Source organism: Nicotiana sylvestris, chromosome 10, assembly GCF_000393655.2.
Source record: "Nicotiana sylvestris chromosome 10, ASM39365v2, whole genome shotgun sequence".
NCBI classification, from domain to species: domain Eukaryota; kingdom Viridiplantae; phylum Streptophyta; class Magnoliopsida; order Solanales; family Solanaceae; genus Nicotiana; species Nicotiana sylvestris.
The window spans coordinates 169,435,429-169,459,869 of record NC_091066.1 but is presented as its reverse complement, the minus strand read 5'-3'; the positions used below and the strand labels follow the sequence as shown (position 1 = coordinate 169,459,869).

At 36.2% G+C, this 24,441-nt stretch overlaps 1 protein-coding gene across 1 annotated transcript; it reads right to left on the bottom strand.

Annotated features, from left to right (window-relative positions):
• Nucleotides 1-16,240: 16,240 nt before the first annotated feature.
• LOC104243321 (elongator complex protein 2) lies at nt 16,241-22,931 on the bottom strand. The gene is made up of 10 exons (XM_009798501.2): nt 22,688-22,931; nt 22,487-22,574; nt 21,490-21,575; nt 21,248-21,401; nt 20,319-20,479; nt 19,559-20,221; nt 18,036-18,357; nt 17,719-17,936; nt 17,193-17,370; nt 16,241-17,108 (listed from the first exon to the last, which is right to left on the bottom strand). Exons 1-10 carry the CDS (start codon nt 22,841-22,843, stop codon nt 16,594-16,596), a joined length of 2,541 nt encoding a protein of 846 aa, XP_009796803.1. The 5' UTR covers nt 22,844-22,931; the 3' UTR covers nt 16,241-16,593.
• Nucleotides 22,932-24,441: the final 1,510 nt, after the last annotated feature.

Below are 24,441 nucleotides of genomic sequence, written 5' to 3'. Positions count from 1 at the left end.
AACATGGTATTCCATTTTGCCCGAAAATTCTATAAATTCTTTTGCTGAGCTTACAGATTCTTTTATCAAAGCACATTCGGGAGCTCAAAAAGTTGAAAAGAGAATGGAGGATATTTTCAAAATCAAGCAAGGAGATTCAGAGTTGCTTAGGGAGTTCGTGGATAGGTTCCAGCGTGAAAGAATGATGTTACCACGCGTACCAGATAATTCGGCAGCTATGGCTTTTGCCAGTAACTTGAATGAGAAAAGTTCAGAAGCCACGAGACGACTCAAGGAAAGTCTGCGAGAATTTCCAGCAAAAACCTGGAAGACGTTACAACAGATACAACACGAAGCTGAGGATAAAAGAAGACACTATCTCCCGATCTCAGAAAGAGGAGAAGGTAAGTTCGAGACGTTCAGAAAACAAAAAAAGATCCGATAAAAATAGGTACGAACCATATATGTGCCCAGTAGAAAAAGACTCACGATCAAAGCAGGATAATTCAAGGTACGATCGTAGATCTAGAAATAGAGAGTCGGGTTTGTCATCGAGATTTGGGAACGATCGAAACTCACATGAAATTCGAGATGATGATAGAAACTTAAAGGCAAGATTTGGCGGTTACAATTTCAATGTCAGCACTTCAGAATTGGTAGCGGTGTTAAGAGGCATGGGCGATAAGGTGCGTTGGCCAAAAGAAATGAGATCAAATCCAAACAGGCGCAATCCTGATCACTGGTGCGAATTTCACAACGATCATGGTCATAAAACGGCAGATTGCAGATTGCTAAAAGGCGAAGTTGATCATCTATTAAAGCAAAGGTATCTCATTGAATTATTCAGTGAGAAAGGTAAGCAAGCATATATGAAGAACATGCAGGAGTCCCCTAAACCTCCTTCTCCCAAAAGGACCGTTAATGTTATAAGCGGGGGCAAAGAAATCAATGGTGTAACGTACACAACAGCCAATAAAGTTTCCAAAGTCACAATTACCCACAGGAAGCGAGTACGACATGTTTTAGAGGAAGAAAGCATTACGTTTAATGATATAGATGCGGATGGCGTGTTAACTCCACATAACGATGCACTGGTAATGTCTCTACTTGTACATGATACTAATGTGAAACGAGTTTTGATTGATCCAGGTAGTTCTGTGAACATTATTATGCTGAGAGTACTGCACGAGATGCAAGCTGAAGATAAACTAGTACCAAAGGCACATACTTTGTCTGGATTCGACAATTCTAGCATTGTGACGAAAGGGGAGATAACACTTACTACAATCGCAGAAGGGGTTGTCAAAGATACAAAGTTTCAGGTAGTAGAGATGGAGATGGCTTACAATATGATTCTCGGGAGGCCATGGATACACGACATGGATGTCGTTCCATCTACCTTACATCAAGTTATTAAATTTCCATCACCATGGGGGATACGTTAAATTCGTGGGGATCAACAGACATCTAGGAACATCAACTCCGTAGCAGATTCAAATACGAGAAACGAAGAAAAATAGCAGTTACAGAATCCAGTTGAGGACACCACAACACAAGCCTCAACTGAACAAGGGCGAAGAGATGTGGACTCAAGGCCCGATTCCATTCAAGAACTAGAGGAAAATAAAAATATCAAAACAACGATTGAAGAACTGGAGGCTGTAGAGTTATTTACACAATGGCCTGAAAGGAAAGTCTACGTTGGGGCTAACCTAAGCCACGACATGAAAGGTCAGTTGATTAAGTTTTTGAAAACTAACGTGGATTGTTTTGCTTGGTCCCATTCTGATATGACAGGAATACCACCGGAAGTAATGACTCACAAGTTAAATGAAGACCCATCATATCCACCTGTCAAACAAAAGAAGAGAAAGCAAGGGACTTTCAAAAATCAGGTGATTCAAGATGAGGTTCAAAAATTACTAATAATTGGGTCTATCCGTGAGGTAAACTATCCTAATTGGTTAGCTAATACTGTTGTAGTACCGAAAAAGAATGGTAAATGGCGAGTTTGTGTAGATTACACAGACCTTAACAAAGCTTGTCCTAAAGATTCTTTTCCATTACCACATATAGATCAACTAATTGATGCTACTGCAGGATATGAGTTGTTAAGCTTTTTAGATGCGTATTCAGGGTACAACCAGATCAAAATGGATCCCTAGATGAAGAAAAAACTTCATTTATAACAGACATGAGGACTTACTATTATAAAGTAATGCCTTTTGGTCTCAAAAATGTTGGTGCAACGTATCAAAGATTAGTAACCAAAATGTTCCAAGAACATTTAGCAAAGACTATGGAAGTCTACATAGATGATATGCTCGTCAAAACTCAACATTCAGGGGACCATATATCGCACTTGTCTAACACGTTTCAGATCTTGCGAAAATTCAATATGAAACTAAATCCTGAGAAATGTGCATTCGGCGTTTCATCAGGTAAGTTTTTGGGTTTTCTTGTTTCTAACTGTGGTATTGAAGTAAATCCCTCGTAGATTAAAGCCATTGAAGAAATTCTTGACATGCTTACGAGTAAAAAAGAAGTGCAAAGGTTGACAGGAAGAATTGCAGCCTTAGGGAAATTTATTTCCAAATCATTAGAAAAGTGTTTTAAATTCTTTTCATCTCTTAAAAAGCAAGATCAGTTCGAATAGACTGAGGAGTGTCAACAAGCACTCAAAAACTTGAAGACATACCTGTCAAATCCGCCGTTGCTCGCAAAACCAAAGGTTGGGAAAAATTGCTCATTTATCTTGCTGTCTCCGAAGTAGCAGTAAGTGCTGTTTTAGTTCGTGAAGACCAAGGTAAATAATCTCCAATTTATTACGTCAGCAAATCATTATTAGATGCAGAGTCGCGGTATCCTCAATTAGAAAAACTTGCACTTGCACTAATCATGGAATCTAGAAAACTAAGGCCTTATTTTCAACGTCACCCTATTGCTGTAGTAACTGCTTATCCATTACGCAATATATTACACAAGCATGAGTTGTCAGGTAGGTTAGCCAAATGGGCTATAGAATTAAGTGAATATGACATCACATACCAGCCTAGAACCGCGATAAAATCTCAAGTGTTAGCAGATTTTGTGGCTGATTTTAGCCAAGGAATGCAATTAGAAGCAGAAAAAGAATTACAGGTGTTCAACGGATCTAATCCAGGAATTTGGACCTTATTTACTGATGGCTCATCTAATGTAAAGGGGGAAGGTTTAGGAATTGTTTTGGTACCACCTACAGGTGAAACCATTCGACAAGCCATTAAATGTCATTTTATAACTAACAATGAGGCAAAGTATGAAGCTGTGATTGCAGGTTCAGAACTGGCACTGGAACTCAGCATTAATCAGATTGTAATCAAAAGCGATTCGCAGCTTGTAGTTAACCAAATACTGGGGACTTATACAGCCAGGGAAGCACGAATGCAACAGTATTTAGAGAAGGTACGGGATTTGATTAGGCAATTTCAAACCTGGAAGGTCACACAGATACCAAGAGATGAAAATGTCGAGGCAGATGCCCTAGCCAATCTCTCATCTGCGGCAGACATGGCAAGCAATGAAAATGCTTCCGTAATTCATTTGTTTCATTCAGTACTCGATCCAGACAAAAATGAGGTAAATTTTAATAACTTAACCTGGGATTAGAGGAACGATATTGTTGCTTTTTTACAGTATGGTACCGTCCCTAAAGACAAGAAGAAAGCTCATGTGCTTCGAAAAAAGGCTGCTCGATATTGTTTAAAGCAAGGCAATTTTTATCGAAAAACGTTCGGTGGTCCCTTGGCAAGATGCCTCAGGCCTTCTCGGACGGAATATGTAATGAGAGAAATACACGAGGGGCATTGTGGGAATCACGCCGGAGGAAGATCACTGATAAGAACTATGATTAGGGCAGGTTATTATTGGCCTAAAATGGAAGAAGAAGCAGAAAATTTTGTGGCTAAATGTGATAAATGCCAAAGATACGGTACTAACATGCATAGACCAGCGGAGTTGTTACATCCGATCATTGCACTGTGGCCTTTTATGAAATGGGGAATAGATATCGTGGGTCCACTACCACAAGCAAAAGGACAGGTAAAATTCTTGCTTTTACTCACTGATTATTTTACTAAATGGGTGGAAGCATGAGCATTCAAACAGGTGCGAGAAAAAGAGATCAGAGATTTCATTTGGAGAAATATAATATGTCGATTCGGTATACCAAAGGAAATCGTGTGTGATAATGACCCGCAATTTATAGGCGCACAAATCACAGAGTTTTTTCAAAGTTGGCAAATCAAAAGGATTACATCTACGCCTTATCATCCGGCGGGTAAAGAACAAGCTGAATCAACAAATAAAGTTATTGTTAACAATTTGAAGAAGCGATTAGAAGAAGCTAAAGGCAATTGGCCAGAATTGTTACCTGATATTTTATGGGCATACCGTACGACAACGAAAATAAGCACGGGAGAAACACCATTCTCATTAGTAAATGGAGTTGAAGCTTTAATCCAGTTGAAATAGGGGAGCCAAGCGTGAGGTATACACAAACGTTAGAAGAATCCAATGAAGAAGAAATGAGCATAAACCTTGATTTACTTGAAGGAAAAAGGAAGTTGCACTAATAAGAATGACAGCACAAAAGCAAGTCATGGAACGATACTACAATCGAAGAGCACGATTAAAATACTTCAAGATTGGGGACTTTGTACTCAAGAAAGTTTTTCAATCCACGAAGGCGGCCAATGCGAGTAAATTAAGTCCAACCTCGGAAGAACCCTACAAGATTCATGGTATTGCAGGGAAAGGAGCATACGAGTTGGAAAAAATGGATGGCAAGATATTACCTTCACATTGGAATGTCGTTCACCTGAAGAGATACTATTTCTAAGGAGTACCCATGGTCAGGTATCCTCAATATAAAATTCTATTTTTGAATTGTTAAAATTTTACTAACGATTTTAGATGATACGCAAAAAGCTAGCCCGTACTAAATGATGAATCACGGCCTGCAAGGCACGTGGAATAAATTAAAATTTTCGGTCTAGGGTTACACCTATTCTAATAGAAATTGATACGGGTTAAGCTGTCTTCATCTATTATCGTACCTCCGAGTCCCGTATATTTTATTCCTTTACAGGAAAAGGACCGAGTAAGAGGAGTAATCAAGTGCTCGAGATTCATACTTCAAAGCTCAAACACTTGGGGGACTATATAATATACATGGACATATGTATAAAGAAGGCAAAGAAGATTGGGAAATAATCAAAGTTCAAGCCTAAAAAGTTTACTCATTGAATGAGTCAAGTGCAGAGCAAAGTTACAAGCTAAGGCCAAAGAAAAACCTTATCATAGTTAGGTTAAAGGCAATGTACTGAAACGAGTTATAAATAAAAACCTGTGTGTTATTTTCTTTTTGAAATTTGTTGTAAGGAAAACAGTTACGAAAAAGTTATAGAAGTTACTTAAAAACATGTAAGGTAGAAATTGACAAAATTCAAATAAAAACTTGTCTAGGTTATTCCAAAAAACATGTGTATTCCTATTTCTTTATCGTACAGTAACACCATTATGAAGCTGAGACGTCTTCTTCATTAAGTGTCGAATATAAAAGGGCCCTCTTTTATAAAATTCATTAAAAACATGTGAGGTAGAAATTGACAAAATTCAAATAAAAACTTGTCTAGGTTATTCCAAAAAATATGTGTATTCCTATTTCTTTTATCGTACAGTAACACTATTATGACGCTGAGACATCTTCTTCATTAAGTGTCGAATATAAAACGGTCCTCTTTTATAAAATTCATGATTGATTTAAAACATTCATGGAATTAAGAAAGCATTTTACAAAATAAAAGTGCAAATTATCGAATAAGTCTTTAAATATAAAGGCAAGACAGAAGTTCAAAAATAGCTACGAAAACTTCTTAATATTAAAAAGTTTAAACTAAGTATGAACTTAGTCATAAACTAAGAGTTGCTTATACAAAATGCCCCGAAAAAGGTTTGGGGACTTAATGTTTTCAAACTCTAAAAAAAGACCAAGGGTTGCAACCATATTCCACCAAAGAAAAAGAAAAAAAAAGTCACACATCATTGACTTGTCACTGAGGAGTTGAAGAAGGAACCAAAGCAGGGTCTTCAGCAGCAGCAGGCTCAATTTGACTTGAAGGAATTGGGGTACCCATATCATCTTCAACATCGCCAGAAGCTTCATCCACGGGAGAAGAAAAGTCTTGGCTCTGCTGAGTTTTTTCAATAGTCTCTTTGATTTTGGCTAACTCAGATTCCAAGTTAAAATTCTCCTAGCTAACTTCAACAAGGATATCATGGCGAGAATTTAAAAACGCCCAACTCACTTCAATTGCGGTTTTATCTTCTAGAATCTCATAATCTCTTTCCAGTCAGCAATATCATTTTTTAGCTTCTCATTCTCAGCCAAGGCAGAATCATAAGTAGTTTGAAGAGAAGTATGTAAAATTTCTAAGGAACAAACTTTATCAAAAGATACCCGGAGGTCTTCTTAAATTTGAGCCAGAGTCTGCACGAGTTCACCAGCATATGCTTCTTTCTTATCTAAGAGAGCCTTCAACTCTCTGATCTCTTCACTTGCCCTGGAGAGTTGCTTGGAAAAAGAGGTTTCAAGAAGATTCTTCTCTTTACCTGCTTGATTTGATGAAGCCTTTTCAACCGCCAACTCTGAAGTTAAAACCCTTACCTGTTGCTCTAAGGTACATTTACTCTCTTCTAATATTTCCATGTCGATTTGAAGACTTTCAAACTGTTCCTTTCAATTATCCGCCTCCACTTGGTAGTCACGCGCTAATTGCTCTGAGAGGTAAACGCTCTTCATCATCTTCGTGCCAATTAGATTGACCTAAAAAAAAGGGGAAAGATGAGAACCCTGAAAATAGGAAAAAAGTAAAGTAAAGTTTGAAAAAGGGATACATTTAAAGAAGCATGCACTATATCGTTCATCAAAGTCAAGGAACTGTGGCGATCAAGTTTAGCTCTTTCAACTGGACCAATCAAAGGTTTCAACCACACGTCAGCTCGACCTGATTTTCTCAAAAGGTTACCCTCAGCATGAACTTCAATGGTAACTTGCCTCATAGTTTCACCTCTACTTGAGGAACCAACCTCGGTATGATGGATAGTTGAAGTAGGAACTAAAGAAGGAGAAACTGTAGAACGAGTAAAAACAGCCTGGGGAGTAGAAACAACCTGGGGAGGAGCAGCAACGGTAACAGTCACGACTGGTAAAGAGGGTATCAAAGGAACATGTGTAGAAAAAGAAGCAAGGGGTGCTACATCAGAAATTGGCCCAAAACTTTCACTACCAAACCCGCAGGCAAAAAGCTGTTCAGCAGAAACATGAGCAGCAACGGGAGTATCGTCATCAAAAATCACCAACGAGGCATCAACAGGCTCGGTGGAAGAAATATACTAAGGGGGAGATGCTTCATCATCTGAAATAATTCTTCTTCTAGCCCTTGGCCTTTTTATCAACGAGCCCTCATCTTGTTCTTCTTCCTCCCCAGAGTCTTGATTAACAAAAGCTTTCCTTTTTGATGAAGAACCTAAAATTATCTCTTGGTCCCTTTCCATAGAAATTTTGGAAGCTGTGATGGCCTCAGCACTTACGCCTCAAATGGAAAATCCTGACAAAAAGAAGGATCAAAATAATTTCTGAAGAAAACAATGAGTAAAATAAGAAAAACTCTTAGAGTGAGTTTTCACTTTCCAGCCAAAACGATAAGAGAGATTTTTCCAAGATCTATTGTCCATCGGAGCGGTACGTAACAATTTTCCTACCCAACCACGGAAATTGGGAATTTCATCAACAACTCCCATGGTTGCTGGAATAGAAAAGGAAAATTAAAATAATGATCATCAAAATTGATGAAAAAAGGTATGAGAAAGTTATTAAAAAGAAAACTCACGTGCAAAATTCCACTTCTCAGGAAAGGGAACATTTTCATCACCCATTAAACCAACAGTGGGGGCAGCAACAAACCAGGCGTACCAGCCACGGCCTTTGTCATCTTCTGGACTGACCAGAACTCTTTTCTTCTTGCTACTAGAGTAAAGACTCCTTGGCGAAAGCGTTTAGGAGAATAGAGGTGGATAAAATGAGAGAAAGTAAAAGGCACGCCAGCCATGTTGGTCAAATGCCTCAAACATGCAACAACCCTCCATACAATAGGGCCCATTTGACCTAAGCAAACGTCGAAAAAACGACAGAATTCAAGTATAACAAGGTCAATAGTAGTCTTAAAACCTAATGTGAAAGGGTAAGTGTAACAAAAAAAAACAGTTAAGTAGGAGGTGATTCTTTGGTTCGCATTAGGGATTATAATGGGAAAGTCATGGCCCCAATGGCAATCTCTGCTAACTATTGAAATTAGACCTTCAGTGATTTGAGTCGGATAAGTATCAGCACGATCTAAAGAAGAAAATTGGTTTCTAAGGGATTCTCTATCGTTGTAGAAAGATAGTTCCGCATGGACTATTTCCTCTACTAAAGGTTCACGAAGAGGTTCAAAGGGTTCTTTACCTCTAGAAGAAGACCTTTGAGAAAGGGAACCTCTAGTTCTAGAAGGAGGAGAAGAACTCGATGAAGGAAAAGAGGGGATTCGTGATGAAGAAGACCCTAAACTACGAAGCCTTCCTCCTCTCCTACTTCTAATAGGAGCAAGAGAAAGGTTGTCAACAATGGGAACTCTCCGAGGGTTAGGGTGTGAGGAAGACATAGTAGTACGAGGAAGAAGAAGATTAGAATTGAATATTCTGAACTTTTGTGAAAAAGACAAGGGTAAAAAGTTATATTTATAGTCAGAAGCAACAGTCAAAGGAAAAGGTGCAATGATGGAAACGTCATAATAAAAACTAACGCTTCGTAATTGGTGAAGCCATAAAAGAGTCTTAAAGGGCGCTGAAAGGTTGCAGAGCCAACCATGAAACGCCACATGTCATGGACATTAAATGGAAGAGATAGTTGAAACATCAGTTCCAGGGAAAAATTAAATGGCGGCAAATATTCCCGCTTAAATAAGATTCACTTCCCAAATATTCTATTGATGAATAAATGGCAAGTGGGGGGACTATCTGTATTGGGAAAAATTAAGTTTATATATGGAATTCATTATAAGATGACACGTCATGACACGTGGATCAGTTAAAGAAGAACAAGTGATGAAGAATAATCAAAGAGGCACGAGCTTCAACAGGCACGGGCATCCATTCAGATAAAAGGCAAGGAAGGCAGGTCTGCGAACCTCTTTATGACGGAAGAGAATGAATCTGATAGAAAATAAGGAATAGATACGAACTATCGGGCATTAAATACAGAAACTTTAAGGAATCTGTATTGAATCAAATATGATTGTTGATTGAAACGTTACATTAAATGTCATTAAATGCGGGGAAGGGACGAATCACAAGGGCCTATTGTACGCAGCTTTATCCTGTATTTCTGCAGGAGGCTATTTCCACGGCTAGAATTCGCGACCTCTGATCACATGGCAACAACTTTATCAGTTACGTCAAGGCTCCCCTTTGACCACATGCCTAATAATCTCAAACAAATGTCCGGCAGCATTCTTAGTATTAAAAAAATTCCATTGTTTTCATAAATCCTTGATTTTCGGAATAATTTATTACGCCCTCCACCTTATTTTAACTATTACTTTAGCTCAAAAATTTTATTTCAAAATAATTGTCACTTTTAAGAATTCAACACCAAATTTGTTAATTGTTTCCAACATACCACACCCTTAATACTAAAGAAGTAGTAGTTCTTCTTTTTTAATACTATTCAATTCTTAAAAAGTATTTAACAAGAATAATTTAATAAATTATACCTTGTATTTATCAGTTTCTTAATGGGCGGAAAAAGTGTTGAAGCGATTGTTAAAATGGGACATAGGAAGTATCTATTTGATTTACAATATTGTTCTATTTGACATAATTTAAGTTGTAACTTAGCTTTCTTTAATGACATTATGTTTCACCTAGTAAATTGTACACATCAAACAAGTCGTGTATGTATTAAATGTTTGCTGCCAGTAAAACTGCTCACAACAGTGACACTGCAAATCATCAAATGGTTGAGCCCATAGAGTAGTTGTATATGGGGCTAGAGGTCGAGGCAGAGGCAGAGGCAGAAGTAGAAGCAGAGCTACAAGCAGGGTCGGCTTTAACGTGACGCTGGTAAGGCTTGTGCCTTAGGCCCCAAAATTTTGGAGGCTTTTTTTTTAAAAATAATAGGTTTATAGGTATTTAAAAAATAATATTTAGTACTTTTAATGCAAAGTAGAAATTTAATATAAAAGGAAATAGGGCTCTTTAGATAGGTAAATAAAGTAATAATTTGCCATATTTAAAAACAAGTAGATGAATAGATAATGTATAAAAAATTTACTATCCCTTTCTTATTATGTCCAAATCATTCTTTCTTCTCCTCAGTCTCTTCATATTTCAGAAACCCCTACATATTTTTTGTCTTTCTCTTTAATATTCTTACCTACCTTTCTCCAAGATTTCATTATTTACTTTCTTTCTCCAAGATTTCATTACTTACTTTCTTTCTCCAAGAATTCATTAGTTTTGCTGTTCAACAATAATTTTAAGTTTCCAATAATTCTATGTTTCTATTGCTCTATAAAATCTTATATAAAATCAACAATATCCCAAGAAAAATTAAATGAATTGGCTATATTATCAGTTGAATAAGAATAATTAGAGAAAATTGATTATAAAAAAGATTATTAACAACTTTGTATTTCAAAAAGTTAGAAGAATAAACTTCAAATAAAAACATATGTTATAACTTTTTTTAAAAAAAATTTAGGCCTCACATTAAACTTTGGCTTTAGGCCCCACATGTTCTTGAGCCGCCCTTGGCTACGAGTTCGGCTGAATTCAATACCCTTTGCTCAAACAGTATATCTGTGTTAAGAAATCCATTAAATATATATAAATATTAAATTTAGAATCCAGTCATTAGCACGTAAAATGATCATTCTAAGATCTAGAACTTTTGAAATCTTAGCTCCGAGTCTGATTGTATAACACAAAGTCACCCTTGGTTTAGTTGTACTACTTAGAATTAATGTAGTACGTCGACCATCTTGAAAATGATATATGTTGAGTCAACATCAACTGTATGTCGACATCTTTATGTTGCAGATGATTTCTGGGCAGTATCAGGCACAATTTCATGTGGACTACTCTCAGATTTCGTCAAACTTCTCAGTGGATTCCTCCTTACTTCAGCGCAGCCTACTGCCAAAATGCACATGAATTTGCTGCCTCTACACATGCAAAGATACATACATTCAGAGATAGACTCAGGATTTGAAAGTGGCGGGGGCATTATTATCGGATAAAAATTTGAATACCCAAGTTGGAATCGAACCTAGGCAGTGTATTAAAAGTCAAGTTATACCTTCTAAATTGACCAATTCGGCTGCCTAAGATTTGAATCTTAGGGTGACAATAAAAATACATACATGTTATTTAAGATAGAGAAACTACCAGCTATGTCTATTTATAAGTAGTTCATTACAATGGTCAATTCATAAAATATTATTAATATTAGTCAATTAGCTACTTGTAGCAAAAAATGTAAAATTTTTGCTTTCTTTTGAGTGGTTGTTATTAGAATAGATTGGGTACATCTTAAAGAGCTTGAATCTCAATTTTGGTGAAGTTTTGAGAATGTTTGAATTTAAAATTTGAAGTAAAAACTGAACATGAAAAAATGATATGTGTATCATTTGTGTATCATATTTGTATCACATGTATATCCATGTATACCTATGTGTGAGATACATGCGTGATACATGTTTGATACATGTGTCGCAAAAGAATTTTTTGAACTCGATTTAATTACGAATTTTGATACAAAATCAGTCCAAATTACCTCAAATCTTTCTCAAATTTTGTATATTGACTTATCTATATTTTTTTAATGAATTTCAACTACACCCATTGAAAAGGTTCCTTTTTTTTCTTAGAGTTTTAGAATATTGTTTTTTTTTTTTTTTGTATTTCTCACCTTATTTGCTACCTCATCCATAAAATTTCCTTTCCGTCTTGCATCTAATATTGCTAATCACGCTTAAAGATATGGAAGGTGATTTTTGCATGTGATTCTTTGAGAGAAAGAACCTTATTTATTTGGTTTTTCAAGTTTTATATGTGCTTGGCTAGTTTTGGTAAGTCTATAACCATTGGTTAGAGGTTGGTAAGTTGAGACTTATGTTAAACATTTGTGTAAGTTTCCTTTTAAGATATATACACATATATACATACATTTTTTCAAAGTTATCGAGGGCCCATAACCCCTTACCTAAAGGGTAGGTCCACCTCTGCATACACTTATCAGCTGTGGCCAGTGGCGATTTAGGAATTCTAATATTGGGATTAAAATAAGGGATTTTTTCATACCTATACAAAATTATAAACTTTATTACAAAAAATATGCATGTTTACATAATTATCCGACCTACCCATGTTTAGTCTACAAAATATATACAAGTCACCTTAAAAGGCTCCTAAATTCATTATTTGTGCCTTGAATCGAGGATTTAGTTACACATTTTTCTTTTTTTTTTCTCCTTTTCTCTTTCCTTATTTTTCTTCCGCCCTATTTTTTTCCACCTATGAATAAATATCAATAAGCTACGTAAATGATTGATGCAAAGGTTTTAGTTTTACTGCTACTTTATCCTTGGAAGGGTGGGAATTAATAAGTGTACCTCCATGAATTGCACTAATTTCATACAACTAATTATATATTATACAAGCTATCTATAATTTTCATATATTTTTTCTACATATTTATATACTACTACAATATTATACAACTTAAATATAAATTTTGTACAAAATTTAAACAATATGTCTTTTGTATATTTTGTATCTGATTTATACATAGTAAAAACAAACTTCATACAACTAATTATATATTATACAACTTATCTACAACTTTCATACATTATTTTTACCCAGTTATATATAACTACAATATCATACAACTTAAATACAATTTTTATACAATATTGTTCAACTTTCATACAATATTTAAATAAACAGTTTTTTTATAAACAACAGAATACAATTTTTCTACAATTTTACTATAACTTTACTACAATTTCTGCAGTTATAATGTATGTCATGTCTTTTCTGCTTTTTCGAGTTTCAATCTGAAATTCAGCCAAAATCAAGTCTAATCTTCACCAAAACACTCTCAAAATTGAGATATAAACTCCAAACCATATTCACAATTGTTTACAACAACACTCAAAACAAACAAACAATGATTTTTGAAAACCCAAATTCGAATTCAAAGCTTTAAAGCTTTTTAATGGCTGTCAATGGTGGAATTGCTGCTCTCTTTTTCTTTGCTTTACATTACTGAAATTAGGGATTGAGAGATAGAGAAAGACGTAGAGAGAATTGAGAGAAAGAGCGCATGAGAGAGAGAGAGAGAGAGAGAAAGAGCGCATGAAGAGAGAATAAGGATGAGAAATAATTGATTCCTAATATAAAGGGATACTCATTTAATTTCTAAAGTGTATATAATTGGTAAGTTTGTATATAGAAGGTAATGAAATTGAAACTTGAGTAGGGAGAGTAATAAAGTTTCCGCCCGACTGCGGCAACAAAAACGAATAAATAGGTGGTCTTTCCAGAAATGTTAAACAAAAGTTTTTCCCTCGCATCTCGGTCACTTTTACCTTTTCGTTATTTTTTAATCCCCAGAGTATGATATCTTATAACTTCACAGTTACAAGTCATTTTCTCATTACTTTGGGTGTCTAATTTTTTATTTTTATTGGTATTACTATAGTGGGATTTCAAAAAAAAATGGGCTTCATTTTTTAAGCTTCTTATTAGCACCTTTTTTTAGTATTCCTTGAGCTAACCCCTTATTGTTTTCGAGCATAAGCACGCTAATGGGATAGAGACGTTAATTGGGAAAAAATTTCATTTGCTAATGCGCATGGCCCAAGGTATTCGTATTGGAGCCTCGATTAATTCAAATTCGCGACGTAAGATCCATCAAAGGGGAAAGCGCTTTCTATTAGAATTTTTTTTATTCTGTTTTTTTTTTTTTTTGCTAAGGGAATTTTTTTTATTCTCAAGGTTCGAATCTAAAACCTCTGGCTAAGGGCAGATGAATCCTTCCATATTTCTCATCACAACCTATGCTGGTATATGTACTAGATCTTCTATAGCAGAATACCGAGCTCAGAATGGAATATAATTAATAAAATAATAAATCAAAAGATTCTCGTCACTTTGAATTGTACCGGATATTATTAATCTTATGTTGTTTTTTATTCACACTTGGTGTTCGCCTGTTCGGTATTCATCTGAAAGCCTCGACTAATTCGAATTAACATCGTGTAAGGCTCATTAAAAGAAAAATACTTTCTATCAGGGTTTTTCATTTTCAGGTTCGAACGTACCCGAGATATCTGGAATCTATAGTATATAGTTGAGGGGAGTCTTAACGTAATTAGTAAAGTTGTTGTCATGTAACCAGGATGTCACATGTTCAAGCCGTGGAAATAACCCTGCAGAAATGCAGGGTACGGCTGCATACAATAGACCCTTGTGGTCTGATTCTTCCCCGGACCCTGCGCATAGCGGGAGCTTAGTGCACCGAGCTGTCGTATGTAGTTAATCATGATTATTTTATACTTGAAAAGTACGAGGTTTATATAAATTTGTTTTGAGATTCGTACCAATTAGCTTTTGCTAGATTTGAATGTGAAGAATAATGTTATACCTTGTGTTAAAAAAGCTGCCATTTATTCTAAGCTGCAATTGTTGCAGCCAAAGTTTTAGGCAAAGTGTCCTTGTTGCTGACTCCTTCCCATGACATAGCCACCACCATTTTCTTTGTCGTTGCTTCAACAACTGTTTTTGAACTGCAATTATGAGAAATTTGACTTTCTTGGAATCTTTATTTAAGTTTTTTTTATTTGGTGTTTGATGTCCGTATTGGTTATGACTAAATTCGACTTCATGCCGAAAGTCCCATGTTGGGATAAGCAGAGGTGGACCAGGATGGGCACCGTGACATTTAATATAAATTTATCAGTGCTCATAAAGATTTGTACGGAGGTCCGTGCTAATATCAGGCTATTTTTTGAAGACATTTGCAAATATATATGAAGTTTTGAGGAAATTTTCGGGTGTCGGCGACCCCTCAACTCATCATGTGCGTCCGCCTCTGGGGATAAAGTGCTTCCTAATAGATGCGATTTCATACTCAGGGCTTGAATTCAAAACCTCTAGTTAAGGATGAAGGAATATTTACTACTTTTTTACGACTGGTGCCGACATTTATGGTTCTTTTCAAGTGTTCCAAAGTCTGATTCTGCATCTTCTGAGTATCTTTATCAGCAACTAAATCTTGTCTTGAGTTTTGCTTTTGCTGCCTTAGTAGTATAGATACCCTCCTTGTGATTTAGACTTCCCACCTACACCCTCCCTAGACCCCCACCCCCCAAAAACAAAATATGAAATACAATTACGAAATTCTTTCATAAAAAGAAAAGGAAAAACTGTAATTTTGGCCCCCTGTGTTATTGGAAAATTAAACACAAGAACGGGTAATCACATGATGTTATATTTAAAAGAATTTGTTAGCCAAAGGACTGTAGAAGTATAGATTTAGACTTTTTCCTAGAAAAATTTGGACAAGTGAAATCCACCAATTTTACATGGAAGCTTAGTTAATGGCAAAGGCAAATACGAGACTATATACTAGGGGTGTCAAATGAGCGGGTTGGGGCGATTTTGGGCGGAGCAAAATGGGTTGAGTGAATAAATGGATGGATCAAATGACTCATCCAAAAGTTACTTGGACTGAGATGGGCTAGATCAAGATGGACTAAATTTTGGGTCATAACTAACCCGCCCAACTCTTACCAAGCTTTAATTAATATACGTTATTTTCTTATGAATTGTAAAATTAGTAAATAAGACATTTTTCTTTTGTTATAGTCATAAATAGCATATCAAACAAAACAAATATTCTTAAAGATATTTTAGCAAAGTTACTCATGGATCAATTTAGGCTAAAAATTAACCCAACTTTAAACGGGTTGAGACAGGTTATGTCAAAATAAGTTAAATCCAATAAATGGACGGGTCAATAACTAGCCCAACCTTGGGCGAGTCATTTGGGCTTGGGCCAAATTTGACAGCCCTACTTTATACTAACGACAAGGGTATGAATGGACCAAAATAGTAACGCAGGGACAAAAATTTGAGCAATTTCACATAGTACAGGAGCAAACTTACCTTTTCCCACTGTATTTTAGCCTTTCTAGCTATTTCAAGAGTAGGATCCACTTAATTTTAATAATCAGTGCCAATTCCAACCTTTGACAAGTAGTTAACTATTACAATAACAATAGGTTGATACAGCAATTACAGGGACAAAGGCTAAAACAAACATCTATCTACCACAAAATTTTGTTGAGCTTAGGAAATAGTTATTCCTTTGAGCCGAGGGTCTTTCGGAAACAGCCTCTCTACCTTCATTAGGTAGGGGTAAGGTTTGCGTACACTTTACCCTCCCCAGATCCCACTTGTGGGATTTCACTGGGCTTCTTCTTGTTGTTGTTGTGAGGAAACAGTTACCCTGAAGATTCTCACACAATGATCAGCTCCGCAAGAGGCAAGCTGCACAGTCTCAGAATCTTCGCTCTTCTGTGGATTTCTCCAAGATAGACGTTGAACAGTAGAGACGTGGCATAGAAATGGATCAAACTTAACAGCAAGAGAAGCATTTTGGGTCGATGAATGTCCGTTTGCTGTTCCTCTGTTTAGATTCCATAGTTCAATCAAGCCATTTTCCATTCCCACTGCAAGAAGCCCGCGATTGCTATGGCTGTCGAGGCCTAACCAAGACAGGGCAGTGACACTGCTCCTGAAAGGTGGAAGTGTCAATAGTAGCTTCACCGACGTTTCATTTTCCACTGCCCATATTTTGACAGTCTTGTCCCTTGAACCGGTAGCAAATTCATGACCAAACGGGTTCCAGGAACATGCCCATATTATTCTTTTATGTGCTTCTTGCTTAGCTACAAGCTGGTAATTTATCTCATCCGTTCCTGTAACGCAAAGAACGAGTTAAGGCCATGAGAATATAACAACTTAAACAAAAAGTTGTATCATAGGCTAAATGAGTATTAAACCTGTGTGATTAATTCGGAAAACAGAGAAGTGGCGATCTCTTGAAACAGCCAACAGATACTGGTTATCATGAGAGAACTCCAACTGAGTCACTGTTAAACTGTGAGACTGCAAGCGGCCAACCGACTTCCACGAACCCACTTGCCATAGCCATATTTCAGCAACCGGTGCTGATTGAGCCTGCAGGATTGTATATACACAGCATAATTACTTCTTTCACAACTAATTATAAAAACAAACTTATCAAGAAATTAAGAAATATAGCGTTAAGAGGTTTCAAGGGTTATTTGGAAAAATATTGTGAATTCCATCACAAGTGGCTATAATTCACAAAGGTATCTAACAATGTAACAACACCATATGTATTGGGGTACTTTATTTTTATTTCTTTTTTGGGAAGCATATTAAGATCAGAAACTAACAACCGAGTTGACTGCTGTAACAGGAGATTCAAGTAAGCATATGACAAGGAAGAACGACATGAATACCCAAAAGAAGGAAAGAGAAAAAAGGGAAAGGATAGTAAACCTTGCAGGATGAAGCTACAAGCTTTCCCTCATGATCACAACATAGAGCAAAAAGCTCATTCCCGTGACCGTAAAGTTTGTGTGACTCGGGCCATAGAGTATGCCATGACAATTGCTCTTCAATAGGCGGCTCTGTCAAGACAACTGGAACTGCTTCAGGAACAGTTTCTAACGTATCAAAACCTTCCGTATTGCTTCTGTCCGTTGTTGTCGATGATGCTGCAAAAAAGATACGAAAATCAAAGTGATGATGGAAAAATAAATATCTTTTATGTTATTATGCAAAAATGATGCCATGCGTTAAACTGGGAAACTCACCTTGAACATATATAGGTTTCTGTGATAGACCTAGAGCAGACATATTTGCCCCTAATATCTGCACATCAGCTTGAATGTCGGCAGAAAAACTAGAGTCGTCTGACGTAACGTGACTCAATGTCTTCAGAAAGGAAAGAGGAGATTCAAAAACTCTGGCAACTTTCTCGTCTGCCCCACAGACAAAACGATGGTTTCCTTTTCCTCTGATTACTGTGACACAATTTATGTCATGACCATGAACTTGAGGGCGAGCAATTTCATGCCAAGATTCTTCATTCTCTAAACTTGTATTATTGAGCCAAGGAGCAAATACTCTAGTTGTCTGCCAAAAACATGAAAGATGTGAGCTCAGGAATCAGATAACATATGCATGTTAAATATTTCCAAAAGTTAGACTAGTGGGACAATGCTAATCAGTAACTTGGCAAAGCGGTAACATTTCCTACCTGAACTCCTTGCAAATCTATTCTTCATTTGCTCATATAATTCAAACATAACAGAATTGGAAAAAGAAATAGCGTGTGGAGAGAAGGATAACCAATGGAAAGATTCAAACTTGTTCGCCACACTTTTTTGCTGATTAGAAAGCCACCTACAGCTTAAGGACATATGTTGAGTTTTTCACCGCAACGCAGTTAGTTATGGTAGTACTAGTAGTGCGCTACAGTACAATCAGCTTAGTGAATACTAAGTTGCATGGGCCCAAACAGCTTATAGTAAAACTAAAATCCCATCTACAATTCCCATGGGCATACTAAGTACTAACTCAATTCCTAACCATCAACGGTTAGGGCTTTGGCCACAACAATACAAGAATGGCAATATCTAACAGATAGGGGCTTCGCTGAACGTGCTATTTCATATTTGATCAGAGCACAATGCTAGACACTACAACATTATTATCCTCCGAAATGGCATATATGGGACATATTTGTTCTCCTAACTTACAACATTAAGTAAGACGATAAGCCTCTTTCATGATATTACCCTGACCTATCTGCAGTAACACTGGAAAGCTCTATTTACATGATGTATCTTTTTCCTTTCTTTTCAAATTATGTTTAGCTTCTTTTTTTTTTTTGTAGTAAACATATTTGGTTTAGTTTACTTGCACATATTCCACGTCTTTGGAATGTTCTTCGTTATAAATAAACTTCTTTTCTTTGTTTTCTGGGTAAGTAACCAAAACTTCTATTCTTATTAGAAAGGTTTTTTTTTTTAAACTGTGGTGTTCGGGCCAGCTTGTGCGCTCCTGACTAGTTCCAACTTCCAAGGAATACCTGCCACCTCCCACCACGCAACGCAGGTACTATGTAACTCTGTTCACCAAGGCTTGGATAGATGGGAAGAAATCACCTAGTGTCATTTGCTTGGATTCAAACCTGAGACCTCTAGGCCACACCCTTGGGTGCTTAATAGGAAGGTGTTCATTAAGAGTGAAAAGCAGAAATGTATTCTCCATTTCTGACAAATAGCTTAAACTGATATACACCATTCCAGAAATAGATTCTCAATAAGATTACCTGATCATGACTGACAGACATCATGTATTCTCCACATCTAGCCCAGGCAATGTCTGAGACCGCAGCAAAGTGTCCAGATGGAACTTTCTGTGGCTTCCAATCATCAAAATCAACACCAACATTTTTCCACAGATGAAAAGATCCCCCGTATCCATGAGCTAAAATAGAGTCTGCATTTGGACTCCAGTGCCCACCATAAAATCCCAAAGCACAGTGACTTAATTCCCCGACGGTAACTACATTCATCCAAATACCAGTTGTCTTTTCAGGTTGCCAGATCATCATTGTCTTATCCATGGATGCAGATAAAATGCTTTGAGGCTGAAAAAAATCAATTCCCTCGACAGAAGAAGTCGATGGGGGCTGCCATTCCACTGAGTATACCCAATCCTCATGCCCAATGAGGAGAGATTCCATAGATATCTGATAAGAGTACGAGCCAGCTACAAGTACAGGACCTTTAATGTAAGAAGCCAAGCTTGTTTGCTGCTTCTTGTTATTAGCTGAAGAATCCTGTAAAGTCATCTTCCATATGCGTATGCCTTTGTCTTGAGATGAACTTACAAGAAGAAGACTAGTTTCACCGTTCACATACACGGGCAATGAGAGATCTAAACTTCTAATCCAGTCTGTATGGGCCTTTAACTCGCAAGCACGAAGAAACTGGGACATAATAAAAACAGAAACAATAGGTTTAGTATCAGCAAAGGAGATGGTTATGTAAACAAATGAACAGGAGATATGAATTAATGTTTCATACTTTTCCATTTCTCTCACCACAATATAGATGGATTTTGCTGTCCAGTCCTCCCATGGCCAGAACCAGCTGCTTGCTATTCCCTGGGAGCTCTGCTAGTGAAAGAGCAACCATAGGTTTCGAGCCAACAAACAGAGAATCCGAGCATGACAATTTGCAATCACCTACACAAGCCAGATCAAACGTAAGAGGTAATATTAGTACCAAGAACTATATAGCAGTAAGGTAAAACACGTGAAGGAGGGGAGAATATCCAGATGCGCAAAAGCAATTTGTCCATATATTTTAAGATCACATGCACCTTAACAGTTGCACCACTATAGGATATCATCTCAAAATTCTAATTCAGGTTTATGAAGTAATAAAGAACATGAAAGTAAAAAAGAAAAGAATATTTCACCTAATTGCACCTATATAAACCTAATTAAATATGCACAAAGGACAGAGAAAAGGTTGATAACTGAATTACCTTCCACTTAAAAAACAAATGAAAACAAATGAAAAAACACTTCCTGGCACCAAAATCTAATCTAGCTTAAAGTCTTAAAAAAGACATACCTGTGGGTTGAGACTTAGTGGAATACCCCTCTTGGTGTCCATAAAGTAAAATATAATAAATACTTTGGACTGCTATAGTATTGCAGGAAAATGCAGATAATATTTCAGACTATTGACATCCATAGCACATATTGTCTGGATTACTGATTACAAGGATGAACCAAAAAGCGCTGAAATCAGAGTAATTTAGCTTTTAAAGTGATTACAGCTTCTGCAGAAAGGCATCGAATTTTAAAACAAAAAGGAGTAGAAGCCTCCTATGCAATAGAATGAACATTGATCATCATGTAACAGTTTCTTTTTTATTGATAAGTTGATCATCATGTAACAACTGAAAGGCAGACTGTGAGTCAATTCAGATATATCCTTCTCACCTCCACAAGTAGATGGAAATACTACTTCCCACACGTTCACTGTGCCATCAGAAGATGCAGATGCAAAAACTGCTTCTTGTTGAGACACCATGATTGCTGTGATGCAGGTAACACCTTTTTTGTGGGCTTGTGGCACTTGTAAGACATATCTCCACTATCAGGAAAAAGGAAAAAAAAAAAAGAATGAGTCAAGCGGGAGTAGTGTTGGATAACAAGGGGATGTGTAACAAGCAAAGGACTACCTTCTCATCCACAAGAGAATATTCCCACAATATTATAACACCTTCAGCATCGCCGGAAAGCAAATAATGTTGTTCCATATGCTTAGCTGCAAATACACAAAACCTTACTCAATAACTGGCTAGAAACTACAGGGTTAGACCTTAGGAGCATGTCTTTATAGAATCGAGGAACTACAAGCTTCCTTAGAAAAGTAAACATTTGGGTGTGTCACATATTTGATAATAGTAATACTACAGAAATAAAAGGAGAAAACAACTATTTACATTTCGCAAGCTATTGATATTTAAATAAGTTTCTCATTGTTTGTACATTGAACAAGCTATTTATATTTTGCTTAAACATCCAAGCATTGTACATTTAGCAAGCTATTTACATTTAGCTTAAATATTTATTTACTCTTACATGTTAAGCATATAAACTATTTACATATTTAACCACTTGAGTACAAAAGTGATAGTGAAGCAGTTAATTTGTATGTTATAAGCAACTAAATGAAGTGCAACAATTATATTACTCGGGAAAGAAAAAGCGCAAAAATTGTGAGCAAGTGAAAATTTTAACATGACATTAGTAAATTTGTCTTCCTTAAATCCTTCCATCCCCTCCTTCTCAGCTGAAGTATTGTACCATGAATAGCGATGATACTAGCCTCCACAACCACTTACACCACTTTTAATCACAAAAATTATAATTTTTGTAACCTTCCAATTTCTTTCATTTTGGTCCTCTTACTATTTTTCTATATATATGCTTCTTTTCCATGGCTCCTCACTATTGTTTCTAGCCGTTTTCTTTTCAGTACTATTGTGCTTATGCTTTACTAAGCCGAGGATCTATTGAAAATAACCTCTCTAACTCCACGAGGTAGGGGAAAACTATACGTACACAGTACCCTCCCCAGACCCCACTATGTGGGATTACACTAGGTATGTTGGTGTTGTTGTAACCATCCTCAAACATAAGCACAAATATATAACTAAAGTAAAAAGGCAGTACCTTTAAATGCAAACTTGCTATTGGGAAGCCAGAGGGTACAATTCACAGAAGCTTTATGACCAGGTAGTGTAGTCAAAATTTGAGCTGTCTGATAAATAAAACAAAACAAACAATAAGAACATAAACTTCAATCGAAAAAAAAAAAAAACAAAGACACTAAATATTAAATTAACGCTAATCCAAGTTTAAAACAAAAAGAACCTTAGGACAAAAAATGGCAACGGCATTTTGGGCACCAAAAGAAACTAAATTAGAAGCACCCCATGAAACATTATTCACTATTCTATTACAGCCTGCTCCTATAAACACTCTTTTTACTTCTTCCCTAATTTGCAGACTGTTACTCTCAGAAGCCATTTATTGAGTTTCTTCTTTACTTTCTACTGTAATATTATATAAGTATAGAGCTGGCCAGAGGGAGAAAAATGGGGTGGGTGGGTGGGTATAAGCGATGATTTGAGTGGAGCTGCCGTCAACGGCGGTGTGAGGGGCGGCGGAGGAGTGACGGAGTTCTAGTTTTACTCTTTGCATGAAGAAAGTTTGAAGATCTTATTTCAAAGCCCATAGGCCCAAATTTGAGGTGTGTATGTAAGCCCAAAGATAACTTTGTGGACCCAATAGCTATTTTGACTTGACATTCCTTTGGGGAAAAATCAGAAATAGCCAGACTTACAACGTAAAAACAGTGCGGGCTAGCTAATTTTCGGATTGATCATTCAAAAAATAGTCAACGTTTGCAAAGTTATTGAAAAATAACCACTATTTTATTATAATAGGGACCGATCCACATAATATACTGGATATCGGTGCACCTGTGTATAAACTTTCAGCATATTATGCTGGAGTTCCAGTATACTTATGCTGGAACTCCATTATAATATACTGGAGTTCCAGTATACTTATGCTAGAACTTGTATATTATGCTGGATTATTTTTCGGATTTTGAACACTATTTTCGTTCAGATTTATCTTTACATGAAAAGTGGCTAAATTTTGATTACTTTTGAAACTGTGACTATTTTTGAATGACAACTTGTAAATCTGGCTATTTTTTAATTTCTCCCACTTACAACTGGTAATTAAAAAATAGCCATAGTTGAAATTTAGTCACTTTTCATGTAGAGATAAAATCTGAACAAAAATATTCTTAAAAATTCAAAAAAAGTCCAGCATAATATATTGGAGTTCGAATTTTTTATATATAAGCTTCTAACATAATATAGTGGTATTTCACAATGTGTTGGAGTTCCATTAGCTGGAAGTTTATATGCAGGAGCTTCATAATCCAACAAATTATGCTGAAAATTTCATGTACTGGAGTTCCAACATAATATGTTAGGAGTTTATATACATGAGCTCTATAATCCAACATATTATGCTGGAATTTTCCATATTTCAACAAAATAGTAGCCATTTTTAATGACTTTACAAATTCTGGCTACAATTACCAGTATAAAAATGGCTATCCCGTGCTATTTTCACCATTCCTTCCAAGGTAAAAAATTACTTTTAGCCCGCGGCGGAGACTATTGGGGCATTTGCACAAATGACCTTTTTCACTAGAAATTTATATATATATATATATATATATATATATATATGACTATACAATATTATTTTCCTTCCTTTCCTCTTAAATCCAAGCTATCTTAAAAAATTGGGGCATTTGCACAAATGGCCTTTTTCACTACTTAAATTCTGTCCTTGTTAATTTAAATTATTCTCCTAAAAGAAAATTCATCCAACTATTTTAAAGACGGGATTTAATCCACTGAGTTAAGGGACACAAATTTAAACAGTGCCGCAAATAATACGAAAAAGTTGGGAGAAACTCAAAAATAGCCAAATTTACAAGTGATAATTGAAAAATAGCCACAACTTCAAAAATAATTAAAATTTTGTCGCTTTTCATGTAAAGATAAATCTGAACGAAAACACTGTTCTGAAAAATATTC